This window comes from Capsella rubella, unplaced genomic scaffold (genome assembly GCF_000375325.1).
Source record: "Capsella rubella cultivar Monte Gargano unplaced genomic scaffold, Caprub1_0 scaffold_4, whole genome shotgun sequence".
In the NCBI taxonomy this organism is placed as follows: Eukaryota; Viridiplantae; Streptophyta; class Magnoliopsida; order Brassicales; family Brassicaceae; genus Capsella; species Capsella rubella.
The window spans coordinates 14,904,430-14,930,472 of record NW_006238920.1 but is presented as its reverse complement, the minus strand read 5'-3'; the positions used below and the strand labels follow the sequence as shown (position 1 = coordinate 14,930,472).

General features: G+C 38.6%; 8 protein-coding genes and 1 long non-coding RNA gene across 9 annotated transcripts; 3 read left to right on the top strand and 6 right to left on the bottom strand.

Moving 5' to 3' along the window:
• Positions 1 to 1,344: 1,344 nt before the first annotated feature.
• On the top strand, positions 1,345 to 3,125 carry LOC17887897 (protein SLOW WALKER 1). Its single transcript, XM_006295768.2, has one exon. It carries the CDS (start codon positions 1,407 to 1,409, stop codon positions 2,994 to 2,996), a length of 1,590 nt encoding a protein of 529 aa, XP_006295830.1. The 5' UTR covers positions 1,345 to 1,406; the 3' UTR covers positions 2,997 to 3,125.
• Positions 3,077 to 8,872, bottom strand: LOC17890217 (sister-chromatid cohesion protein 3). Its single transcript, XM_023785068.1, has 21 exons — positions 8,693 to 8,872; positions 8,397 to 8,598; positions 8,097 to 8,209; positions 7,841 to 7,933; positions 7,587 to 7,750; positions 7,259 to 7,495; positions 7,021 to 7,165; positions 6,755 to 6,933; positions 6,532 to 6,677; positions 6,316 to 6,443; positions 6,031 to 6,207; positions 5,628 to 5,789; positions 5,337 to 5,537; positions 5,127 to 5,264; positions 4,846 to 5,040; positions 4,606 to 4,750; positions 4,412 to 4,518; positions 4,126 to 4,263; positions 3,759 to 4,024; positions 3,552 to 3,676; positions 3,077 to 3,437 (listed from the first exon to the last, which is right to left on the bottom strand). The coding sequence occupies exons 1-21, from the start codon at positions 8,714 to 8,716 to the stop codon at positions 3,211 to 3,213; spliced, it is 3,312 nt and encodes a 1,103-aa protein (XP_023640836.1). The 5' UTR covers positions 8,717 to 8,872; the 3' UTR covers positions 3,077 to 3,210.
• An 814-nt stretch (positions 8,873 to 9,686) lies between these two features.
• LOC17888655 (trafficking protein particle complex subunit 13) lies at positions 9,687 to 12,945 on the bottom strand. Its single transcript, XM_006293364.2, has 12 exons — positions 12,632 to 12,945; positions 12,460 to 12,544; positions 12,190 to 12,320; positions 12,015 to 12,117; positions 11,900 to 11,914; positions 11,518 to 11,663; positions 11,216 to 11,423; positions 10,748 to 10,822; positions 10,535 to 10,651; positions 10,241 to 10,285; positions 10,068 to 10,166; positions 9,687 to 9,963 (listed from the first exon to the last, which is right to left on the bottom strand). Exons 1-12 carry the CDS (start codon positions 12,919 to 12,921, stop codon positions 9,943 to 9,945), a joined length of 1,335 nt encoding a protein of 444 aa, XP_006293426.1. The 5' UTR covers positions 12,922 to 12,945; the 3' UTR covers positions 9,687 to 9,942.
• Positions 12,946 to 13,496: 551 nt separating this feature from the next.
• LOC111831178 lies at positions 13,497 to 14,748 on the top strand. The gene is made up of 2 exons (XR_002834402.1): positions 13,497 to 14,394; positions 14,472 to 14,748. It is a non-coding gene; the product is annotated as an uncharacterized LOC111831178 (long non-coding RNA).
• A 1,094-nt stretch (positions 14,749 to 15,842) lies between these two features.
• LOC17890067 lies at positions 15,843 to 16,586 on the bottom strand. The gene has a single exon (XM_006296275.2). The coding sequence runs from the start codon at positions 16,524 to 16,526 to the stop codon at positions 16,095 to 16,097; it is 432 nt and encodes a 143-aa protein (XP_006296337.1). The 5' UTR covers positions 16,527 to 16,586; the 3' UTR covers positions 15,843 to 16,094.
• Positions 16,587 to 17,478: 892 nt separating this feature from the next.
• LOC17889401 (protease Do-like 2, chloroplastic) lies at positions 17,479 to 21,721 on the top strand. Its single transcript, XM_006295761.2, has 19 exons — positions 17,479 to 17,761; positions 17,846 to 17,986; positions 18,117 to 18,167; positions 18,248 to 18,321; positions 18,396 to 18,459; positions 18,539 to 18,583; positions 18,665 to 18,772; positions 19,109 to 19,186; positions 19,280 to 19,346; positions 19,493 to 19,551; positions 19,636 to 19,735; positions 19,835 to 19,914; positions 20,045 to 20,101; positions 20,200 to 20,303; positions 20,382 to 20,469; positions 20,563 to 20,648; positions 20,756 to 20,780; positions 20,875 to 20,946; positions 21,044 to 21,721. The coding sequence occupies exons 1-19, from the start codon at positions 17,603 to 17,605 to the stop codon at positions 21,398 to 21,400; spliced, it is 1,815 nt and encodes a 604-aa protein (XP_006295823.1). The 5' UTR covers positions 17,479 to 17,602; the 3' UTR covers positions 21,401 to 21,721.
• Positions 21,524 to 22,780, bottom strand: LOC17887966. Its single transcript, XM_006295320.2, is given in 4 exon segments — positions 21,524 to 21,679; positions 21,998 to 22,094; positions 22,097 to 22,153; positions 22,202 to 22,780. Coding segments are annotated over 4 exon segments (585 nt in total). The 5' UTR covers positions 22,502 to 22,780; the 3' UTR covers positions 21,524 to 21,548.
• Positions 22,781 to 22,817: 37 nt separating this feature from the next.
• Positions 22,818 to 23,758, bottom strand: LOC17889154 (protein NETWORKED 3C). The gene is made up of 2 exons (XM_006296288.2): positions 23,645 to 23,758; positions 22,818 to 23,555 (listed from the first exon to the last, which is right to left on the bottom strand). The coding sequence occupies exons 1-2, from the start codon at positions 23,736 to 23,738 to the stop codon at positions 23,005 to 23,007; spliced, it is 645 nt and encodes a 214-aa protein (XP_006296350.1). The 5' UTR covers positions 23,739 to 23,758; the 3' UTR covers positions 22,818 to 23,004.
• A 155-nt stretch (positions 23,759 to 23,913) lies between these two features.
• LOC17887839 (protein CHLORORESPIRATORY REDUCTION 6, chloroplastic) lies at positions 23,914 to 25,107 on the bottom strand. The gene is made up of 3 exons (XM_023785229.1): positions 24,789 to 25,107; positions 24,564 to 24,698; positions 23,914 to 24,422 (listed from the first exon to the last, which is right to left on the bottom strand). Exons 1-3 carry the CDS (start codon positions 24,979 to 24,981, stop codon positions 24,010 to 24,012), a joined length of 741 nt encoding a protein of 246 aa, XP_023640997.1. The 5' UTR covers positions 24,982 to 25,107; the 3' UTR covers positions 23,914 to 24,009.
• Between the last annotated feature and the right edge of the window lie 936 nt (positions 25,108 to 26,043).

The window sequence follows — 26,043 nt, the reverse complement described above, 5'->3', positions numbered from 1 at the left end:
AATTTGAAAAATATATACTTAATATTTTTTTGAAACATAAGATATGCAAGATATCTTAAAAGATCTTATGTAACTAATATATTTTTTAACCATGAATAAAAATAATATACATTTTATGAAATAAAAAATTTGATTGATAACATTTTTTCTTTAAAAACTTATAAGAAAAAATCATTTTCAGAAACGAAAAAGGAAGGAAATAAATTTCAACTAATATTACCTCTTTTACTAACTGATTTTAGATAAAAATGATAATAAATTTAATTTTGGTAAGCACTTAATTAATTTAAACTAAATTTTAAAATATTAAAATAGCATTACTTTGAAAGATATTCTGGTCATCTCTTAAAACAGATCTCTTAATCGGGTCTTGGAATTAAATCTTATTTTCGAATATCTAAAAGATTTAATAGGTATTATAATTTTTAATTAAGGAAATAGTTTAGGTGAAAAATCTCAGTTTTTTTATGTTTTTCATTAATATTTCGTACATTATTAAACTTAAAACATTTAATTTACCTTATTTCAAGTAGATTAAAGATTAAATTTTATATTAAAATTGTTTACAATTACAATATTTATCATATTTTCTTTTTTTGTTAACATTTTAGCAGATTAGTTTATCATATACTTTTGCCAATAGTTAAATTTTATTCATAAGGTATTCATAAATAGATTATCCAAATTTATGAAATTGTTATATATCACTTATGTTATCTTTCAACCGATATACAATTTTTGTAAATTATATTAAAAGATTGCATTTTCTTATACACCATTGAGGTAATGTCCGTGATTGATAAATTTAACGGTTTTAGAGAAAATATAATATATACGTACTTATATTAAAACCAGACCTAATTACTATTGTATATATTATTTACTTTCTATACAGTTAAAATATACAAATCAACACGCGATTTAACTCTATAGAATTAAAATTAAAATATACAAGACTATTATGTTTATCCTATACTATTGAATACCAAATATTAATACAAATCCAATTATATCTTTAGTTTAAAAACATCATCCGTGCGAAAGCACGGGCCATCCTCTAGTGGACGAATATAATTTAAATTAATATAAGCTATATTTACAACATTTTTCTTTCTAGTTTATAACTCTTACGAGGAAATTACAATTCGCATCAAAATATTTAGTAAACTATTTTTCAAACCATTCCGGGAATTGGATTTTACATATCATTAGTGGATCACTAAGGGGCTTTACCGATAGTTATTTTATTGGGCCGATGAATGACCCATTTAATTTATCAGTCGCCCAGTCCCTAAAAACCAGAAAATTTGGATTCTAGTTCAATTAATCCCTGTCGCGTGGCCAAATTGCTTAAACCCTAAGAGCAGCCTCCTCCTCCTTCTTCCTCTGTCTGGCCCTATAGAGAAATGGAGGAAGAGCTTCGTGTTCGGCTCAATGAGCATCACCAGGTGTCGAAGGTATTCCCAGTGAAACCAAAATCAACGGCTAAACCTGTTTCCGAGTCGGAGACTCCGGAATCCAGATACTGGTCCTCCTTCAAACCTCACTCCATACCTAATCTCGTCTCCTCCATCTCCGCCTTGGCTTTCTCTCCTGTCCACCCTCACTCCTTGGCCGTCGCTCACTCCGCCAGCGTCTCCCTCTTTTCCTCTCTTTCTCTTTCCTCCTCCCGCCGTTTCTCCTTCCGTGATGTTGTCTCCTCCGTCTGTTTCCGTTCCGACGGCGCTCTTTTCGCCGCTTGCGATCTCTCCGGTGTTGTCCAGGTATTCGACATCAAGGAACGCATGGCTCTCCGTAGCCTCCGCTCCCACACCGCCCCCGCCCGATTCGTCAAGTATCCCTTTCAGGACAAACTTCACTTGGTTTCCGGAGGCGACGATGGAGTCGTCAAGTACTGGGATGTCGCCGGATCAACCGTCATCTCAGATCTGTTAGGCCACAAGGACTATGTCCGCTGCGGTGATTGCTCCCCCGTCAACGATTCAATGTTCATTACTGGCTCTTACGATCACACTGTCAAGGTGTGGGACGCCAGAGTGGACAAGTCCAAATGGATCGCCGAGATCAACCATGGACTCCCTGTGGAGGACGTCGTGTACCTGCCTTCCGGTGGAATGATCGCAACCGCCGGCGGGAACAGCGTCAAGGTTTGGGACTTGATCGGAGGCGGGAAGATGGTTTGCTCCATGGAGAGTCACAACAAGACCGTCACCTCTCTCTGCGTGGGGAGAATGGATTCGGCTGAGACTCGACTTGTGAGCGTTGCCTTGGACGGATACATGAAAGTGTTTGACTACGGGAGAGCGAAGGTGACTTACTCTATGAGGTTTCCAGCTCCTCTCATGTCTCTTTGCCTTTCCCCGGATGGTTCCACCCGGGTGATCGGAGGGTCTAACGGCGTTGTGTTTGCCGGCAAGAAAAAACTCAGAGATGCGGGGGAGAAGAAGAGTTTGAGTCTTTGGAGTGTGAGGAGCGAAGTGGACGAGAGTAGGAGAAGGGCACTGAGGCCGACGTATTTCAGGTACTTCCAGAGAGGGCAGAGCGAGAAGCCATCCAAAGAGGATTACTTTGTCAAGCAGAAGAAAGGATTGAAGCTTGCGAGACACGATAAGCTGTTGAAGAAGTTCAGGCACAAGGAGGCTCTGGTCTCCGTGTTGGAGGAGAAGAAACCGGCAAATGTGGTGGCAGTGATGGAGGAATTAGTGGCAAGGAGGAAGCTGATGAAGTGCGTGTCGAATATGGAAGAAGGCGAGTTGGGAATGCTGCTAGGTTTCTTGCAGAGGTACTGCACTGTCCAGAGGTATTCTGGATTGTTGATGGGATTGACAAAGAAGGTTTTGGAGACGAGAGCTGAGGACATCAAGGGTAAAAACGAGTTTAAAGGGCTTCTCAGGAACTTGAAGAGGGAGGTTAACCAGGAGATTAGGATACAACAGTCTCTTCTAGAGATTCAGGGTGTTATTGCTCCTTTGATGAGAATTGCTGGGAGAAGTTGATTAATCTATGCAAGTTTTGTTTGTTTTTCTACATTTGATGCTTTCAACGTTTTTCTCCTAATGATAATTTCTTGGTAATCTAAACTTGAAATGATGGATTTATGTAACAAAGAGCAGTTTTGTTTTGTTCCTCGACTGTATCAACTAAATACAAACTTTAAAATACATAAATTATTATGTCCACAAACACATATTCGATTGATAGCTTCACCCGTCAGTGTCCCTTGGACCGCTCACCCCTGAGCGCTTTCCGTCGTGCAGCCGATCTAATTGTCTCGATCAGAGGAGCGTCCTCGTCTAGCTTATCTTCTCTGTCTGACCCGCCACTTATAGACTCATCCTCATCACTTCCGCTTTGCTCATCAAACAGTCTCTTTCGCTCTGTTTCCTGACGCTTTCTTGGCCGTCCCCTGCGTCTTCCAGTTGCTGCTTCCTTGTCGTCTGTGAAAAATCGGATCATCATAAGTCAACACTAAGTTTGCAGACATATACATCTTACTCATCTACCGGCTTTGATTAAATCAATCAGATCTTGAGCAAGTGCACATTACATACCTTGTAAATCCTCGGTTTTCAAGCATTTCTCCTCCAAGCTTTCCAAGACGGAGAAGCAAGGACGCCATCCACTGGGATCTTCGTCTGTATTAACATGCATTATACGCCCTTGAACGTCCCTCTTACTGTTTAGCAAGCAAACAAGAGCACATTTAAAGTTATTTATTAGCAGACAACTTCCTACTTCCTCAGAGTCATCAGTCTTACATGTCAACGATGTCAGGCACTGAGAGTCTTGTTGCAAACGGAAGTATAGCAACTTCCAGAAACAACAGTTGCTTTGGGGCGTCCCTAAAAGCAAACTCAACACCTTCCTTTACCACACTCAAAATCTCCAATCTGTATTTGTTGCGAGCAGCACCGATATACATTCCTGAAAGCCCACCTGCAAGCTCCCGGCACACTTCAAGACATTTCTCTACTTTGGATTCTTCACCGCCACTAGAAAGTTCAGTTGCATACCGTTGATAGGCCTGCCGAATTACATAGTGTCAGCAATTTGTTAAGACTACAGAACTTCGCATTTTCGGGAAAATAATAGTTGACCATTGTATCATCTTTTTCAAAAGCTTACTCTTTTCAAGGATTCCAAATAGATATTAGAGATGTCATCTTCTTTTTTCCTTAAGCATGTTATAAGATTCTTTATGATGCCTGTTACAGAAGGTCCGTGCATACCAAGATGCGATATTATCTCCGGTCCAAGATAATCCTGCAACAGAAAATAATCCATTAAAAACAATTGTATGTGAACATCAATCACTACATCGCAGATGTTGGAACATAATTAAGATATTACAAGTGTGCATTTGACATAACTAAGACATCACAGCAGCAATGTAAATGCACTTGGTGAGTACCTTCGGCACTACATCACTAATAACCAACTTGCAGGCACCTATGGCTGCAACATCTCTGTTTGTCTCTTCAACATACTCCTTATTCTCATCCTCCTCATCTGTCTCATCTGTGTTAAAGTCCGGCAAAGATAAATATGTAATTTGGAAAATCAAGAAATGACTGGGCTTTGTTGAAAAGCAAAACAAAGAGTCACCTGAGGTGTTCAAAATTTCTGCACAGAGTTTCCAAAATTTCTCAAGCAAGACACTGTCAGGACAGTATCCTAACCTTTCAAGTTTACTTGAGTCAAAATTTGACTTTCTAAATAAACACCATTCTTCACTGAGTATTGCACAAATCTGCAGGATTGAAGGTTCATTTTCACTCCTTTATAACACAAACACATGTACGGAATGAAATGCGTAAGTTACGTTGGAATGTCAAATCGTCTTACCCTGAGAGATAACTGATTACCATATTTCCTAGATTCCTCAATTCCATTCAGGAAGTACAAAATCTCCTCAAACAGGGTATCGCGCTTTGATATAAGGGAAGATAAGGAAGCTTCGGAGATAGCTTCACAATTTATGATGGAGTGCAGAGACCACGTCACATACATATGCATATTCAGAAGCAGGAAACAGATAACCTAAGAAACCATGAGCAACTATTCCATTAATATATGAGAGAGACAAAAAAAGATAATAAGAGCTCTAAAACCAACTTTTTTAGCACCTCTTCGTTCAAATTTCTGAAATTATGGAGAGTCAAAGCAATCTCATCGTACATGTTCTCAACAAGTACAGGCTTTAACAATTGAACCTCATACAACCTTTTCAGATTTACAAGGAGGGAGTATTCATCATTTCCATCCTGCACAGAAGACAGATGTAAAAATGTCATCTATAAAGATGAGTATGAGATGGCAAAGGAAGTAAAGCGTACCTTGACTTCTGTAATTGCCGAAGTAAGTTTATCTAAAAGCTCATCTTCAAGATCTTTAAGCTTCCCACGGGAAAAATCTTGAAGCTCCCCTTTACTTTCTGACGCACAAAATGTTATAGCCTTGATGCAAGATCTTAGTGCTTCCTTATCCCCGTGTTTGAAAAAAGCATCCTTTATGAGTCTGACGGCAGCCTTAAAACTCTGACATGGGAAAAAAATGCAATTTTCACTAAGAAAGGTGAATAACAAGGAAAAATAGCATCCTTTTAGAAACGAAATGGTTTTGGCCACCTGCTCCTGTCTTTTAAGAGAATAGAGCTCAAGTTTCATAAACATAATAATCTCGACCAAAGATGACACTTTTGCTTTATCAGCCATGAATTTACGTAGAAGCTGTGGATAATTCTTCATCATGGCCACCGTTATCTCTTTCCTATTGTTTTCGAACATTTCCTGTTATTCAAAGTGTTGAACATCAACGTCATTATCTTCATAATTGAAAGGGAAACGAGTGTATAAAAAAGCACAAATGAAATACAGAGCGTTATAAGATCATTCAAATGTGTTTTGTCCTTTCTAGTTTAGTTCAAGAGAAAACAAATAAATAACTAATCTATGTACTGATGCTTCTGCAACGTCATATCATCAGAACAACAGGAAGATTTTCGCAGAAAGAGGAAAGACATAATCTTACTCGCTGAGCTTTACTGTGATACTGCTTTCGATTATCTGTTGAAGGAATTATCTTCTCCCCGACAGCCTTTCTGATTGACGCAAACAGAAGCCTGATCAAGTTCGGCGAGTCCTCGTCAGTAGTAGACCCAGTCCGAAAATTCTGATCCAAAAGCATAGAGATAATACACTTCCAGTCCTGTAAGAAAAGCAGCATCATGAAGCTGATATAAAAACTGTAGAAGGTACACATTAAAACTATATAATGAACATGCAATAGAGAACAGTAATTTCTCTTAGACTGTACCTTCATGGCCTTCATGTACTCCCAAACATCATCAACAACATAAACGCATAGAATTGGATCCGTGGAGAACTCCCGTAATATTTGTAACATTCTGAAGATATGGATCTCAGAGGAAGAATCATCATGACCTGAAAAATGATGTAATAACTCTGAACCTAGTTTTTAAGAGTTAAAAAAACTCTAGCGCCAAGGACTTGGACTATCTCAGGGGAAAACCTGTAAGACTGGATGGAGAGCTATTAAACTTCTGTGCTATTAAGTGGTCATACACTAACTCTCCTATTGCACGTCTGATTTCCTGAGGTTGATCAATAAGCAAATCATACAAAGGGCCTAGGTCATCCTCAGGTATCAGCTGGTGTCTGCGCAACACAAAAAACTCAAGTTTACTCATGGCATTTCAACATATTTGTGGTGAAGCTTTGGTGGGGAAAATTACCTTAGCAGTTGCTTTACAAGCCCTATAGCACAAACAGCTGCAGACATATCAACATCATCAGCCATCTCGATCATTCGATTGTAAAATCTCTCAGTGAATAGACCAAGCGTGGGGACGTTTTCATCCATCTCATAGAGTTTTCGCAATGCCAAGAGAGAAGCTTTTCTCACTCCAGCATTCTTTGGATAATTCAATAAACACAGAGAAGATCAATGACTATTACGAATATATATATATAATCTTGAAGAGGGGGGAAAGGAGCTTACTTTGTCATTAAGCGTCCATCCAAGATATTTTAAGTACAAATCTTGTAAGAAAAGAGAAGGATAAGACGAAATCCAAATGCCCAGAGACTGAATGCATGACATCCGAATATCGTTATCAATGTCTCGATATCGGTGTACAAACAACCTTCAATATAAGATGTAACAATCTGTCAGCAATACTAGCATAAAAGAACTATCCATTTATTTGGCTGACAGCATAATCGTTATTCAATCTTACCCAGTAAAAATCTTTCGCATCATGTCCTCCAGTGTAGTTATCTGTTCATGAGTAACAGACAACCTTTTGTTGAGGGAATCCACACGAGGCCCGTCAGTTCTTTTCTTGCTTTCAGCATTCAATTGTCTTTGGGTGGTCTCTCGCTGTGAACCAAGTGTGTTTGCTACGAAAATGAAAGTTGTGACTAGTTGGAGGCCCATTAGCGTGGCAGTTTGACGGTAAACTCTAGGTGGAGTACTGCAATTTAAAGAAGAAGAAAAACGACAATCATCAATAGGTCTATGAACCACACAGTAACAACATAAATTTGTTAATGTTGACCACAAACCATGACAGTGCGATAATGTAGTCCATGCACTTGTCAAACAAGACTTTATCAAACAATGGTCCATCCTGGCACTCGATTATCAAATTATTCCAGAATGACACAAGATTTTCTTTGAAATTCTTGAGTTCCTTCTTTCTCGAACTCTGATAATCTTCTAGTTCCCCCTATAGGCCAACCGCAATCAAAAGAATATATTGAAAATATCTTATAAAGCAAAGTGTAATTGAAATAGTGAAAAGGGAGCAATCCTTTACCGCTCTAGCAAGATTAACAAGGGCAACAACGACATCATCGACATCAGTCTCATCAAGCAGTTCTTCCTTGATGGAGTATTTAGCACCGCAAGCCTAGAAAATCCATGCACATAGAAGCTATTAAGAAGGAGGTACTCGGGTAAAGATATGGTTAAACTTATGGTTCAGTCAGCAATTGACAGATGCCTGGATCTAGCAGACTGATTTATAACAGTAGCATCAGGGAAAAGTAGAAAAACGATAACAAGTTGACTACCTCAAAGAGCATTGACAAGAGCTCAGTGGTTGCAAGTCTGGGAGAGTCTTCATATCTTTCAACCCAAATCTTCACGGCTTTAGGGATAAGATCCCCGTTTCCTTTGACAACCTCTGTTGAAAAAAGTAAGGCAAACTAAGAGCACACGATCTAGCCAAACAAGATGAAGCTCTCGAAAATTCAATGAAAATCATTTTCACCAATGATATGATTACATGCTCCAATTCGATAGAACTAGGCCCAGATCTCGAACAAACGAACACCGCTTAGAGCAAATTAGGGACAGGTTAAGAAGTTTACCAATGAGATTCTGCTGAGGAGGAAGGGTGCGACTACGCTTGGGCTTGGGACGGGTATCCTGGGAATCGTCGTCAGGTGAAGCATCCTGGTCGCTGGCCTCACTGACGCTCCGCTTCTGATTCCCTCCGCCGCTTCCGTCAGGCATGCCGGTATCTTCACCACCGCCGCTGTCGTCATCCTGATCCCGATCTCTACTCCTTTTCTACACACGCCCCGAAGAAAAACTTGGAAATCCGAAATTCCCAAACTAAAAGAAAGGGAGAGGCAAAAATTAGACAAGGAAAAGAGAGACTCACATGAGCTTGAGGAGTGTCTTCCATGGTGTTGCAGAGACGAGCCAGAAAGATCCCCTAGCTAGGGTTTGCTCAAACTTTGGACAAGAAAAAAAACCTCTCCCGCCAATTGACTTTACTGAGTGACGACGACGACGACGGTAAAATGATTGGGCTACTATTCCCAATTTCTCAGCTTCCCTTTTAACATTTCTACTACATCAGTACCCGTCCTACCGCACATATTTATATTTTATATTTTATACGTCATTTTATATTTTAAATCAATGTTTTAATATGTTATATTTAAAATCAAAGTTTTAATATATTTTATATTAAAATAAAACAATGTATTTTCGTTTTATAATTTAATTAAATTGAATAAAGGAGTATTTAACATATATATATAGTTTGATTATTATTAATTTATTCTTCAAAACCTATATTTATAATGATATTTAAATGTAATTAAATATCATTAATGATGTTTATTTTATAATGTACTTTTTTTAAATAAATAAGAGATTTTTGCTTGCAGTTGTATTCATCCAAATTAAAATTAGATGGAGAATTTTGGTAGTTTATATGTAAAATTTATTTGGTTGTTTATTTTTCTCAGTGAATTGTTTTGGTGAACTAATTTTTTCTCAAAATGTAAAACAAAAATTTGCGCCCATCAAATAAAAAAAGGCGCTAATAATATATGATTAAGGAAAATGATATCATTATCAACAAGAGGAAAACCCATCGTGGGCGAGGTAGAGAGAGCATAGAGCCATGACCGAAATTGAGGGAGTCCCCGAATTTTTACTTTTGACGGGCCGGGCCGAATACCATTACTGGTTTAATTGAATTGAAAATAAATTTTGGAGAAAGCTTAATAATCTAAACATTATAAAATAGTTTCTATCCTTTTTATAACCACCAAGATGTTTACTTGTATCTCAGTTCTCAGGCTAAGCAAACGATTGTAGTGGTACGCATTTCTGTATACACATCGACGAATTTAACGATTACATAGAAGCAAAGACTTCGATAATCTATTATTATTAAAAAACAAAAACATCCCTTACACCAAACAGTTTCCAATTAACAAGATCAAACAGTTAAAAAATATATATTAAAAAGCCGTTTCTTTTTTCTTCTTTTTTCTTTTTCTTTTAGAAAGGGAGCCATAACATTTTATATTAATAAACCAAAATTCGAACGCAAAAGAGAAGTGCATAAGCAAAACCTGTGGAGGAAGAACAACACTCGGAGGCTGCCTGTAAAATTTAGTCCGACTCTACAAATATCTGCAGTAAATTTGCCAACAACAACCATACGGCATAATCGATGTCAAGTTTTAACTCAAGTGTGGGACTTGAAACACAGAAAGAAAGGAAACAAGTACACTGACCTCCATCTCTGGTACAAGTTCGTAGGTTTTCTTCTCTCTCGTGTCCAACGCTGTGATCCCAGCGATTTTCTGGACTCCCAGTTTGGAGGCAATAAGATTCTGCAAATATACCGATAAGGTTTTACGTTCTAAGAAAGGATGAGAGCATTTTAGAGGTGGTCAGTTGGTCATACCAATTGGAAATCATTGGAGCCAAATGCCTCGATCCTAGGTAACATCTGCACGAGTTTCAATGGCGTCAGTTCCCAGTATAATTAAAGCGTTATTGTGATGAAGCAGCTTAGCCATTGCAAAATTTTGGTGCCATACGCATTGCATATCCAAAACGTGATACACAATTCTGCCACCGTGTATGTGTACGCAAAGTTCTAACTACATGGTTTTACTATTCTGCCATCGTGTATGCTTGCTTAGTTGTGGTGACCTTAAGATTCACAATAGCAAACCAGAAATTTCAGATATTTTACCAGAGCCTGGAGACCATTGATACCAACCGGCTTCTCCATTTGTGATTCATCTTGTGACAGTGAGACCTCAAATGGTCCCAGTTGCCTATCAGTTTGGTTTGTGAGATTCAAGTAAGCCTACAAAGAATAGTATACACTAAGTTTAAATCCAATGTAAATTCGCTTCAATATTTGGTTATCACAAACTTTGGAGAGAACAAACAGTTGTATTACCAGAAAGGGTCTATTCAAGTGTATAACAGCTGGAACCTCTACGACTCGCATATTAATCTCTTTACGGCTGACTGGCTGAAAGAACAGAAAATAGGAGTCGTTACAATGAAGGAAGTTTGTTACACGATGAGGTAGCATCCAATATGAAGCATACAAAGACATGCAGAAATTTTATACTAAGCTAGCTTTTGTCAGATATAAAATGCAAGGTAGTAAATATAATACTGCTAAATAAAGATATTAGTGCAACCTGAGCTTTCCTAAATTGTTCTAACTGCCACCAAATCTAAAGACTAGCTCGACCATACAGATACCCCGCATTAGCTTCTCCAGTTTGTCTGTTTACTTTGGACTATTGATTATATATGTATTAGTGTCAGAATAAAATGGCTGCAATATCTCAAACCGAGGAGCAAACAATCAAGACATCCACATCATGTTTTCACAGAGTAGAAATCATAAACTTACAGCACCAAGAATTTGTTGTGTTTGTAAGCGACCGGGTTCACCCAAATTTGTGCGCCATGTTATTTGAAATTTACCAAGGATATTACTTCCCTGGAATTTTGTTGGACCGGAAACATCTGCAGATGGGTTTAACTTATAGAGATAGTTGTGGATACCCCCACCAGAACGGATAATTACTGGCGATTTATGTATCAGTGCACTGAGATCACTGATACACAGAGAGATGGAACAGCAAATTAGGACATTTAGATAGATTAAGTGGCTTATGATGCACATAAGGATTCTGGGAAAATCTGACATACCTGGTAGGAGGATCTTCTGCTGAATGGCAATCTTCATTTTGTAATCTTACAGCAGTCCATTGCTTGGCAGGTTCAAAATCAACTTGGTCCATAAAGAGGTTTGCTTTCGTATGGTTCTCAATGCAAGCCTCTAAAAATGTCGTCTCCTGGTATAAAAGATACCACGATTGCCCAACATCAGCAACACATGAGATCGTATACAATAGGAAAAATTCAGGTATTGTGGTCTACAGTAATATTATGATTAATAAGGAATAGAACCGAAGTGGTTCAAGTACATAATGGGTGTTTCTTTCAAGGGATCGCTGAAGAATACAAGTCAATAAAAGGGATCTGAATTCAGTGAAGAAAAAGAGGAAAAACTAAAGATTCTCGAATTTACCTTTACAACTCGAACCTGCATAACAGAAAGAGCAACAGTTAGACAAACCCGAAGAGAGGAATCAAGCAATCGAAAAAGAAAAGGCTCATTAGGTAAGTGACCAGTAATATATTACCTTGGTCCTCACAGAGAGTGGGTTAGCGACGACAAACTTGAAGAACTGGGGAAGATATTTACGCTCACCATCAGCATCATTGTACAAAGCAGAGCAGACCAACCTAAAAGAGGAATTGCGGTCATGGCCATGGAGAAATAGAAAGGAAAAGATAAGAAAGAGAGAAGGAACCAACGTATGAGCTCCAAGCTCTTTCACATCATGCTCCACAATGAAATCATAGCGTCCGGCAGTCCGTATGGATTCCACAGGAGACTTGGATGTGTCCAGAAGTAGAATCCTCTGCCTCTCTGTCTGAATTTCTGCCTACAGGACATGGGAGATACATATGAGTGAAATATATAACTGATCTGTATGCAGGTGAGGAACCTTAATTACTTAGTGGCACAGATCGCAAAACAGAAGGAAAAAGGAAAACAAAGAAAATGCAGAGCAGGTGAGGAACCTTAATGGTAACATCCCGAACTTCGGAAGTGGAACTATTGTTGACGCTGATATAGCTACAAAATGTTTCCCCGAGATAGATCGCTCTGCGCAACAACAGAATCCGAATCAGACACATGATCAAATCAAATCAAATCACTCAATCAATCGAGAGAGAGAGAGAGAGGGCGAACCCGAAGGACTGAGGAAGGAGCAGAAGACCAGAGAGACCGGTGGGATCGGTGGGATGGTTAAGGAGGAATCTATTGCGGTAACTGAGATCGGAGTCGAGGGAGTCGGCGGAGGAGACGAGGCGGCGGAACAAGGAGGCGGATGAGGGATCGTCGGAGAAATCCTCGCCGGCGAGAAGATCGAAAGGGTCGATACGGAGGGGAGGGTCGACGTGGAAAGAAGGTTTGCAGAGTCGCATCACCCGGAAGGCCAGCGAGTGCGGTCCCTGCGTCTGCGTCTGCGTCGCGCTCATTCTTTTTTCTTTTTTTCGTTGTCTATTTTACCCCTTTTGCCTTTGTATTAAAAAAAAAAAGTATGTGGCTAAATGGGCCGGTATCTATGAGACCCAATATATTATTGGCCCATGAGAGTCGTCGAGTGAGCTAAATAAACCCCAACCAACTAGCATTCATCAATTGAATATCTTCTTGTCCAGCTTCCATGAATAAGGTTAAAATCACTGGTATTATTATTATTATATTTACAAATTGAATTAACAAGCATCTTCTTGTTGGCGAGTCCAATGCATTTTGTACGCCGGTCATTTTTATAACAAAAAACTATTAGAGCAATTTTAACGGGTTATCCGTTCGGGCCTTATTGCAATTTTTAATTGGATTATAATCCAAACAGTTGTTTTGTAAGACCCATCCGTATCCTGGGTAGGACTCTTTTCTGGGCGAGTCTTATGCCACGTGTCCGCGTCTGATTCGTTACAATATTTGGGTAAAGAAAATGTTTTTTCTTTTGTCGAAGAAAACAAAATCCCCAAATCATCTTCTTCTTTTTCTCTCTCGTTTGTTTTCGTTTCGAAATCCGTCGATTAGGTCATTTTTTTTGTTTATCTTCTGGTGTTAATGGTGCTTGATTTTGATCGCTGCTTGTTGAATCAGATCGCTTTTGTTTGATTTTTGCGTTTCTTTTTCCTTTCTTTCTTGTCTGTTTCGTTTTGAGCGCTGGGAACTTTGATTGTTCTTCGCTGATTGATGATCAATCTATTGATTTAGTTGTTTTGTTTTGGATTAGTATTATCCGATTTTTCGATTCTATTTGGGGTTTTCCGATTTGATAGCTTAGTACATGTTACAGTAGTTGGGTGATTCGAGTGTTTGATTTGTGTAAATCAAGAAATCGAGGATGGATCTGTGTTCTTCGTGTTTCTCTGATACATTCAGCCTCTCACGTTGTTAGATTGTTGCTTAAGATGGTTATAGGGTTGCATTAGAACAGTGAATAATCGTGGATTGGAGAATAATCATTATGATATTTCTAGAAGTTTCTTATGTTTTATATGATTGGATTCGAATGGAACTTATAAGGATTTGTTGTTTCTATGTCCTCTGGTGGTTAATTTGTTCATTAGTGAGAAGAATTTATATGGCCTGTTTTGAGTTTGGTATATGATTGAATGACTCTCCTTTTGTTTGCAAGTTTTAGTGGACATTCGATATGGTTGATAACAAGGATGAAGGAAGCGCCAAGGGCTATGCTTTCCCTCTCAGGAACCCTAATGTTACCCTGAATGAGAGAAATTTTGCAGCCTTCACTCACCGCCAAGCTGCTGCTCATCCTTGGAATGACTTGGAGATTGGTACGTTAATCTTGTGATACATGAAATCTTGTAACATGTATCCTTGTCTTTATAGCCGTGTGATGTGAGTCAAAGCCATTCATGTCGCTGTGATCAATCATGTTTGTGTGGATGACTAAACGTTCATTCTTTGATGTGAGTGTTTGTTTATTGAATCTTTCTAGTGTCATCAAATCATGTAAACAGACTGATCAAGTTACTTCTCATGGCAGGAGTATAACTATGGAGAAGAGTTTGTTCTTCTAGTTACTTTTGCTAAGAACGCTTCCACCAAGAACATCAAAGATGCAATTGATTCTTTTGCACAGCTAGCTTCATCTCTTCCATCATTAATTGTCCAGTCCACACAAGGTACCTATGAAAAATGAAGAGGATCTTGTAGTCGAGGCAAAAGATAAATGTTGTGGCAAAAGAAATGCTTGATAAGAACATGTTTATATTTGGAGCTACTTATATTTGATAAGAAATGCTTAAATTTTTTTTTGTGAAGGTTTATAAACTTTTTGTTCATTTCATAAAATGTTTTGTATTTCATTTTTATGTTTGAATCTTTATAAGTTTCTGTTTTTAATTTATATGTTCCTATCTTTTATGTTTCTAATTTTTATCGAAATTTTTAAATATATGTTATAAATAATATTTACTTGTATTATCTTTTTCTTTTTATTTTCTAATATGTTTTATGTTAATTTATATAAGTTTTCAATTTTTAAATTATTCAATTAGTTTTAAATATTATTAATATGTTTAACAATATTTTATTATTATAAATATAAAAACCTAAAAGTTCAAGCAATACTTGCATATTTTTGTTTGGTTCTTAAAACACACTATTACATTATTAATATACTATAATTACCCTAAGATGCAACCTTGGGGTTATCCCTTTGCTCATGCTCTTAGTATACCACACTATAAAATACATATTTTAAAACTACAATAAAGGGGAGAAATTACTTTACTTTATTTTTATTATTGGTGGTCAATAAAAAAGATAAATATATAGTAAAAACTACCAATCTCTTTTTCTTCTTTTGCTTTGTTGAATTTTTTATTTTGGGGAATCGATGTTAATTTTGAACCAAAGAAAGAAAGAAAGAAAAAAAAAAAAAAAGGAGAATGGTTTTGTTATATTTAAATTGATGGGGGTGAGCATTAGTATTTTGTAATTTAGTAGAAATTAGTTCCTACAATTAGTATTTACTATATAGTAATTTAGTACTCCAGTAGTTATATTAGTGTACAAAACGAGTGCCGTTCTCTCTATACCACAGTTTGATTAGAGCCCCTCGATACAATATATTTGATACTATCTGAACCCATTTCTTTAGATGTACGATTAAAAATTTGATCATAATATTGATACACACGAAGATAAATAGAAAATATCTAATTTCTCTCTTTTTTTTTCCTCTGAACGTTTAGATAGGGATATTGAGTGTTTTATGATGAAATTTGGATAAAGTAAGTAACTGGGAACATGATGACAAAAAAAAAAAAAGGTAATTAGGTAATTGGGAACTATAAACTTTCTGAAAAGTGAACAGTTTTTCTGGATATAAACTTATATAGCTAGTCTTAAGTTGATGATGAAATTTCTATATATGTATATGGACTAAAAATTAAGTTAATAGCTAGGGGGGTAGATATATGAGATACGTACAATTCAGATATATAGATGTGCATAAATAAAAGCGAAAAAGAAACCGAGACAAAGAACATTAAGCGAGAGATGTTAATATGTTTTGCAGCTCGATCTGTTGGCTGTTGCTGTTGCTGAGACCAAAAAAGAAAAAAAGGAAAAAGAAGAAGACATGCATGTAGATGATTAAAATTTAAGATGCGAGACAAGCTTCCCAGAACATTCGACTTTGATCCATCTCACTGATGACCACCGCAACAGAGCCAGAAACAAGAGCGGGGTTTTCACGTTGGCCTCTTATGTAGCTATTCACCTCTCCTTCATCTCCGTCGTCGTCGTCGTCGTCGTCAACTTCTTCATCTCCGGAGTCTATTTCTTCCTTCACCGTATCCTGTAATAAAAATAGGTCAAATTCTAACCGACATGGTCTCTGACTCGCCCACGTTACACAAGAGGTCTCGCAAGAACTGGCCTCGCTACGATTAGAGGACTGATCACCATCGATATTGTAATCCTTAGGGGGCCATTGAACGGCGTCGTCGGGGACAGCTTCGGAATCTGCAGATGCTTCTAAGAGCAAGAACGGTGACACATCAAACACGTTTTTCGTTGAGATGTAATTCATCTTTCTTTCTCTAATTTCTCTTTTTTATATATATATATATATTTTCCTGTCTTTTGTACTAAAATATGCAAGAGAATTTCAAACTATTAATATATGGAAGGAAACAAAAAAAGTGGCCATTATAATTGACGACAATATAGAAATGATTATGTGTTTTTGGTAGTAGGAGGAGCACTTAAATGTAATAGAGATGGCGAATCATTGGTTCAAGAAGACGGGAGTTTTTTTTTTTTTTTTTGTATGCGAAATGACGTGCGAGCGAGCCTGTGGGGCTTCTAGAAGGACGGTGTGTAGTACTGTGTATGTGTATAGATAATAAACAAGCAACAACAATTCTTCTAGAAAGACATAAGTCCAAGTGTCAACAAATTTAGACTTTTCTTCTGTTTTGTCAGCCTCTCTCTCTCATTCAACATAACCTAAAATGTTATAAATTAAAACAAAAACATGTATATATATATATATATATATATATAAGCGCAAAATGGTCATGATTTTGGTGCTACGGAGAGGAAAAATGAAAACGAAGTAGCTTTCGTAAGTAATACTAGAAGTCTAGAAGAAATGTGTGTGGGGTTTAATCAAAAATTAGTAAATCCCTTTACGCAATTAAACATGATCATTCAAAATGAATCACCTAACGAATTTGACCCACAGGAACGATCAAGTTGCGGAGGTTAATTAAAAAAAAATTATAAAAGAGAACCAAAGAAAAAAGAAACATAGGAGGGGAAAGTGTAGTAGTTGGTTGCCGAAGCCCAAAGATCGTGAAACGGGCAGGTCCATATAATAAAACAAAAATAGGCCCAGAAAATGGCTACAAGCAAGCAATGGGGAGGAGGCGCCAACCAAAGACTCTCTTTATCTCTCAGAGACTCTCTCACTTAAACAGAGTAGATTACAGGAGGAGGAGGAACTACTGACTTCAGTACTGAGTCTGAGTGGAATGAACGATTTAAAAAAAAAAAAAAAAAAAGTGGATAAGAAAAAGAAATCTGAAAAACAAAGACAAAGGGCCTCTCTCTCGCGTCATCTCATCCCAGAGAGACTAGTGACTAGTCTAGGCGGGCGCCGATATGGCCGTATCCTTAGCAAACTGCTGCTTCTCCCTCCTCAATGCCTCCGTTAAACTTCAGTCCTCCTCCCTCTCTCCCCCTTCCTATTTCGTTGCCGCATCGCAGTCCCCTCGACCTTCCAATCGGAAATCCTCGAGGTCTGATTCGTTCAATCCTGAGGTACCCATCCCTTTATACTTGCAACATTTATCTTCTTTTTTTTTTGTATAGTATGTGTTGTGTTGTTACATCCTAATCTTACAGAGCCAGAGGAAGAATCATCCTGGTGGTATAGTTCGCGATGAGATTCTGCACGGCGGTGCTCCTCATCAAACTATGGCATTCAAGGCCTTTGGTTCCCCCAAAAAGGATAAAAAAGATGCTCCTCTTTCTCGCGACCAACAGGTAATCCATTCTTCTTCTTTGCTTTTTTTTATTTCCTACTCGTCCCCCTCTCTCTCTCTCTCTCTCTCTCTCTCTCTCTCTCTCTCTCTGTGCTTTTTTTTTTATTTTAATTTTTATTTCCCCTAAGCAGACTGATCCTGCCAAGATTCACGATGCATCCTTTCTCAATGCCGTTGTCAAGGTTTCAAATTTCACATCCCTTTTAACTTTTCTGCTTGCTTCTGAGTTATCATCATTCTTTGAACCCGCCCTCCTTTCCAGGTTTATTGCACTCATACTGCCCCTGATTACTCCCTCCCATGGCAGAAGCAACGACAATTTACTAGCACTGGCAGGCATGTTTTCTTGACTTCATCCCTTATCCCCCTTTTTGGTTTGTTCCATTTGTTCATCTCTTCTTCTCTTGCAGTGCTTTTATGATCGGAGATGGCAAGCTCTTGACCAATGCTCACTGTGTCGAGCATGACACCCAGGTTTACTTTCCTTCTCCCACCTTTTTTTTTTCTTCTTATTGTTCCATTCTCATTTTTGATAGACATTACTTTTGATCAGGTTAAAGTTAAGAGAAGGGGAGATGACAGAAAGTATGTGGCTAAGGTTAGTTCTGCATTTTCCTCTATCTGCTTGAGATCTCTATGCAGTTGAAGATAACTCCTCCCTTTCCTCTACACTCCCCAGGTTTTAGTTAGAGGTGTGGACTGTGATATAGCTTTGCTCTCAGTTGAAAGCGAGGATTTCTGGAAAGGGGCTGAACCTCTACGCCTTGGCCATTTACCCCGCCTTCAGGTATCTTTTTCTTAGTCTTCTCTCTTTTCTTCGAGTTTACTTCCCTTCAAATGTTTAAGGAACACATTTGACGCCCTAGATTTAGGCATCAACAAATAAACAACCAGATCTTTTACTGTCGAATAATACTACAGAATGGGTGTGCAATATAGGAAATAAAGTCAGTTTGTGCTCTTATTGAAGCCTCCGCCTAAATACGTTATACATTGCTCCATTCTTCTTTTCCTGTAATAATATATAAAAGGGTTAAGATGTTCCTCCCTGTTTTATAGTTCTAATTATATATCTGGACAGAGCTATTGTTCATAGAGTTTCCATGATGGCTTTGATTTGCAGGATTCTGTAACTGTCGTGGGATATCCTCTTGGAGGAGATACAATCTCTGTTACAAAAGGGGTTGTATCACGTATAGAGGTTTCCCGATATCTTTGGCTTTGCTTTTATGCCATTCTTTTTGTGTTGACGACATTAAGAACTTTTCCTCGTTGAAAATGTTGGGAATGGCAGGTAACATCATATGCTCATGGATCATCCGACTTGCTTGGAATTCAAATCGACGCTGCAATAAATCCAGGTCAGTGGATCCTTTCTTTTGTTCCTAGTATCTTGCACTTTTTTCAAAAACTCGCATATGACTTGTGTGATTTTCGCTAAAATTGTTTCTGAGAACCTTCATCAGTATTATTGTGATAGCCACTTCTTATAATTGTTAGATTGTAGGGAATAGTGGTGGCCCTGCATTCAATGACCAGGGGGAGTGTATTGGAGTAGCATTTCAGGTATTTGCGTTGGGATTTTCAGGAATATATTAACTGTTTTTGTTATTCTATCCAAACGTATGCCTCACCAGAGATTTCCTCTAGGTTTACAGATCCGAAGAAACTGAAAATATTGGTTATGTGATTCCAACAACAGTTGTTTCTCACTTTTTGACTGACTATGAGAGGAACGGAAAGTACACGGGTAATAGTTTTCTCTCGACGTTCATATGTTGTACTGCAAGAACACTATCTTCTAATTGAGCCTTTCTTTTGTTAATATTTAAAGAAATTTCTCTTGCAGGTTACCCTTGCCTTGGAGTATTGCTGCAAAAATTGGAGAATCCAGCTCTGCGGGAGTGCCTCAAAGTTCCTACGAATGAGGTAGCTTGCTTTATTAATTCCCCTGTCTTCTGTAAGAAAAAAGATTTTTCGAACATAGTGGTGGAGGATATTGAGTCTTCCTTCTTAGCAGTTTGAGTCTACTCTAGGTGATGTAACCTTAATTGTGTAGGGGGTGCTGGTGCGAAGAGTTGAGCCTACATCTGATGCAAGTAAAGTCCTGAAAGAGGTAAAGAGCATGGATCATAGGATCGTTGCTCTACTGAATTTCTACAATCAAATCTTCTCGTCTTTGATTTCTGGTATTAATATTAATTGTTATATCAGGGAGATGTGATTGTAAGTTTTGATGATCTACACGTGGGATGTGAAGGAACTGTACCCTTCCGATCCAGTGAACGCATAGCATTCCGTTATCTCATCAGTCAAAAGTAACTACTTCTTCTTGTCCACGGATGTATTAACTTCCTCTACTTATTCTCATACCTGCCTTTTATTTCACTGATCAGATTTGCAGGTGATATCGCTGAGCTTGGTATCATTAGAGCAGGAGAACATAAGAAAGTTCAAGTAGCTCTAAGGCCACGAGTCCACCTGGTACAATTCCTCTTACAATTTTATAAGCATTTTGCGCTTCATGCCTAGTAAGCTTATTACCAATACTTGAATGCCTTTTGTGCTTTTAAATAGGTACCTTACCATATTGATGGAGGGCAGCCATCATACATTATAGTTGCTGGTTTGGTGTTTACTCCGCTCTCAGAACCCTTGATAGAGTATGTTGTCCTCAGCCTGCTAAGATGCAAAAGTAAATTGAAATTTTCTAATTATTTCCCAAATGTGTAACTGCTTTCTCCTTTTTCTTTTTTTAATGTATCAACAGGGAGGAGTGCGAGGACACCATAGGAGTAAGCTCACTCTACTAAACCTTAACTGTTAATTTAATTTATAAATACACAGTTCTTGCGTTCTCAGCTTGAGTTTGTTCCTTCCAATTTGTAGTTGAAATTATTAACAAAGGCGCGCTACTCCGTGGCAAGGTTCAGAGGAGAACAAATCGTCATCCTATCACAGGTAAGCCCTCAGAGAATAATGAGTTCTTAATTCCATATGCATATTGGTGCGTGCAACAATACTTAAATATTCACTCACTCGACAAGTATATCTGTAGGTCTTGGCAAATGAAGTAAACATCGGCTATGAGGACATGAATAACCAGCAGGTCCTAAAGTTCAATGGAATTCCTATAAGAAACATCCATCATTTGGCACACCTCATTGACATGTGCAAAGATAAATATCTAGTTTTTGAGTTCGAAGACAACTACGTCGCTGTTTTGGAGAGAGAAGCTTCAAATTCTGCTTCCTTGTGCATCCTTAAAGATTATGGAATTCCCTCAGAAAGATCTGCGGATCTGCTCGAGCCATATGTAGATCCGATAGATGACAACCAAGCTCTAGACCAAGGTATTGGAGACAGTCCTGTGTCAAATCTGGAAATCGGCTTTGATGGACTGGTGTGGGCATAAATTGTTAAAAAAAGGCGTCCGCATATGGAAACCACTGAAAGCTCACACAGCTTCCCAGAACATATGGGAAAGCTCTCAGCTTCATCCTCGTTCATAAATTCGTGAGGTGTTCCAAGTATAGTGAATTCTTTCTTCTTTCTTCAATCCTCTAGGGATTGAGTTTAATAGAAAGTTGGCCATAAGAATGCTCAGCCATTGTGTTCAGATGAGTGTACTGACCAAAGTCAACAAATGATTCAACATCCGATTTTGATGATAGATGAAATGCAGCAATGTCTACTGTAATATTTTCCAGTGAATCATTGCTTCCGGTTTTTACCACTTGCATTGTCTTCATTAAGTAACAATAAACCTAAGATTGTTGCAGATGAGGAAAAAGCATAACAAGTTAAAGCTGGCACTCACTTCTATATACTAATCAGGAAAAGAGCTTCACGGGAGTCTACTCTGTTTTGTTTTTTAATTACTTGCTTTGTTTATTCACAGAACAAAACATACAAACACTCCGACACAAATCAAAACCCGACAAATCCATATTTCATGTGCTCTGCCCTAAACCAGAGGTCCACAACCAAACCCACCAATCTTGTCTTTTACCACCTCTATAGCTGTATACCTTTTTCTTCTTCAGTGTGTCATCCTTTTTTTCTTTTACCTCTCACAAAAACATAGTCAGAGAAGCAGAGAGACACACAACACATTCACAGTAACCATGGCCGTCTCTCTGTTAGTAGCCTTCACCATTCTATCACTCTGTTTACACACTTCAACATCTGAGTTCCTACAGTTTCAGCTCTCCACCATATCAGCTGCACCTTCGTATTTGCCTGAAGCTCCATCGAGTTTCTCAGCTTCTCCTCCGGCCATGTCTCCAGATGTGTCTCCTCTGTTCCCTACTCCAGGTTCAAGCGAGATGTCTCCATCCCCGGCAGAAGCTTCTATAATGCCGACAATCCCTTCAAGCCTTAGTCCACCAAACCCAGATGCTGTCTCACCTGATCCTCTGCTCGAACTTTCTCCAGTTGGATCCCCTCTCCCTGCTTCTTCCTCAATTAGTTTGGCCTCATCACCAGTCTCCTCTCTGCTTCTTGTCTTCCTCATGTTGCTACTAGCTTTCTGCAGTTGCTAGGTAATCATATAGAAACAGCAAGTAAGCAAGCCCTCTCGACAATGGCCCTATTCTTCTTACTTACCTTAGCTTACCTGCTCTCTGCTTCTTCTGAATTTTTCATGTAATACTAATATAGCTTATATTGTTCGGGTGTGAGATTTGCTCGTAAAGCACTAGGCATTTTGTGCTGGTGCAGTTGTCGTACTTTGTAACAGTGATATACTGTATGTGTGTTTGTGCCTCAAAGTCAAATTATGCATCCCTCACTCACATCACATGTCGCTGTCTGAAAATGGATTCACGTGATTGAAGAAATGAGAAAACATGCATTAAGCAGGATATATAATATAATTTACACGATGATCTCGTCTCGGTCCATTAATACAGCAGGAAAGGACTAGGACAGATCTTTTAAACCTTAATAGACAGAGGAAATTGAAACGAGATAGAGAGACAAGCTAAGTTAAGCTCATGAGGTAGATGAATGAGCCAACTAAACGACCTTGTTGTTGGCATCGCACATGGTGTAAAACAGCTTCCCGAAGAAATTGACATGGGAAACAGTGGGCTTCTTGAGAGAGTGGAGGCCAAGGAGTCTCTTGAGCCTTGAGTTCTCGTCTTTGAGCGCCTCCAGAGTTAGAGAAAGCTGTCTAATGACCTCTCTCTTCTCTTCGTCCTTGGACAGAAGCTGCTTCCGCAGAGCATCACTCTCGTGGATCAGCTTCAACGTTTCTTGGTCGAATTTGCTAGAGGAGTCGTGTTCCTCATGATCGGGGTCTTCAATCTCAGAATCGGCATCTTCAAACTCAAAGAGAGAGTTGCTGTCAGAAACGGATTCTTGGGGAAGCTTAGAGGAGCGAGAGGGGTGGTCGGAAGAACGCAAGTGATCGAATCGCTCGGCTAAGGAACGGTGGGATCGATAGAAGTCTTCGACAAAGCTGACAAGCTCAGGACGTTTCTTGTAGTAAGCCTCAGCACGCTGGGCGAAAGAGTCAGCGTTTCCTTCGATGAGCATCAGCATCGACTTTGTCTTGGCGTCGAGCTCTGCAAAACCAATTATATGTTATGTTCACATATATTACAAACAGCCAACAGAGAGGCTCTATGAACGGATCTGACAAGAGAAAAGTTACCAGAGAGTGTTGAGTGAAGCCATTGAGAATGCTTGGAGCTCTTGGGATGACTCTCGAACCACCACCACTTCGATTTCTCCTCCTCTCTCACCATTTTTTCTCCTGCAGCGATAGAGACCGCTAGAAAGAGATTGGGAAAACTCAACTCTATTAAAAGTGTGGAGAGATTTGTTTTTCGAATTTTGAATCTCTTCTTCGCTTCCCTTGAATTTTGTTTATTTTTTTTCCTAAATTTTTTACGGCTATTAATACATCTTAGCCAATGAATATACGCCACGTATGCAACCAATCAATATCTTTGAGGCCTTGTTCAATAAAAGCCCAATGTTTAGGCCCAGGCAATGTAAATGTAATGGTGTGTGTAATTAGGAGGACAAGTGGGAGTGATCGATCAAGTCGAAGAGCTGATCGCCGATGCCGAAGCCGAGCATCCTGGCCATGTCGCTGGTCTTCAACCTGGGCTTGGGGACACCGTGCCGTTTCAGCCAAGGATAAACGACAAACACTTTGTTCATGACGAAGAGCTCCAACGCCTCGGGGTTGAAAACGACGCCCATTCTCAAGCTCATCTGGTGCGGGACAAGCATGGCGGCATATCGAGCAAGTTCTCCAGCTCGCCAGTCCAGAAGAAGGGGAAGCCAAGGGTACATGGCGTCGAGCCTCACGAACCACAGTCTTATGTCCGGGTACTCTGACAGCTCCCGCGGATCCCCGGGGTCTTCTCTTTTGTACTTGATCGTGAATCCGATGCTTCGATCCAAATACTCTTTTGGTTCAGCTTTAATATTTGTTTTTTTTTTTTTTTTTTTTTTTTTGTATACACCAAACAAACAAACAAACAAACAACCAAACAGAGGCTCAGTGCCGTGACATCAATACTAAATTATAATGTATGCAAATAAAGGGGTTAATCACCTACCTAGAGAAGGTGATGTTATGCCGGTGGCTGTCTGAAACGGGGACAGGTCAAGCCGCGCAATGGAGTCGTTGTCGATCACAACCTCGTAGCGCCCGGTCTTGGGAGGCATGGGAGGTTCCACTTTATCAGAAGGATCTGCTCCCTTAATTTGTACAAAAAATATTAAAAATTAATAGAGCTATTATATATAAAACGGTAACAGCAAAGAGAGAGAGAGTAGGGCACCGTCATCGTGATCGAAGGCAGAGATATTGAAATTGCCAGAAGGATTGAAGGCGACGGAGACTGCTAAGTCTTGTGCTCTCCTCTTCTTGGTCTCAAAGGGAACAAGGGCTACTACTGGGAGCAGGGAGGAGACGTGTCTCGGCGATGCCGATGGGAAAACCCAAGGGAGAAGAGCCGCCTTTGTTGTTGCCATTCACAGAGGCGAGGCTTACCGCTTACCAACCAACCAACCAACCGAGTATCTCTCCTTCTATCCTTTTTTCTATCTTCATGTTTTGGCCTTTTCTGCATTATTTGATAACGCACAAAAAATTATGTAAATGTAATTGTACTTTTATACTCTTTTATATAATAAGATAAACTGCATGACTCTTGCAACTAGTAAAGCAGATATACTGGAAAGACTCCTTTATTCCTCCATACTCTCAAATCTAATTCAGCACCTCCCTCCTCTTTTGCCCTTTCTTTTATCTACCATCATCTTCTAACTGTCCATCCAGAATAACAATTTCAAGAGTTGTATTTGTATCCCATGTCAGTAGAATTTTAATATTCTGAAATTAAAAACTTGCATAGAGAGTCTTGTTACAATTTAGGATTGAGACCCACTTGAACGTAATTATCATTGTTTCAGCCCATATTGGGGGATATATGATTCTTTTACAGCCCAATAAAGTTTTAGAGATTTTTGTTGTTGTAAACGTATTTTGGATTCATTGACCAAATCACAATACAGTTGGTCCAAAATTCCTTTTTATTTATTTTAATCCAAAAAAGGAAGATCTCTCTCTCTCACTCACTCATCATCATCTTAATTAAAAACAAAGTAAAAAACGTTAAAAATAGCTTTAGGACTCTTCAAAGCGGCGAAAGTGCGGTGATCGCGGCGACATCAACAACAACAAAATACAATACAATACACTACTACGCTGCTATTACAAGGCTATTTTTTTTTGTTTGCTTTTGACAAATTCCCCTAATAATAATTACACTATTTGTTTTACATTGCGTAATAAGAGGGGGATGTATAAATAAATAAACGGAGCTTCCATTAAACCAATTTTTCCCTTTTTTAAAAAAGTTATTTTGTAATTCTTATCTTCATATATATTTTTAACAAAATTTAGTCAGTTACTTACCATTATTACTCTTTCAAATGAATAATTCAACATTTCCAGATAAATTAAATACATAAAGCCATCACCTTTGTGCTCTTCTTTATATGTATTAGTTAATTAATTTCAGTTATAATATA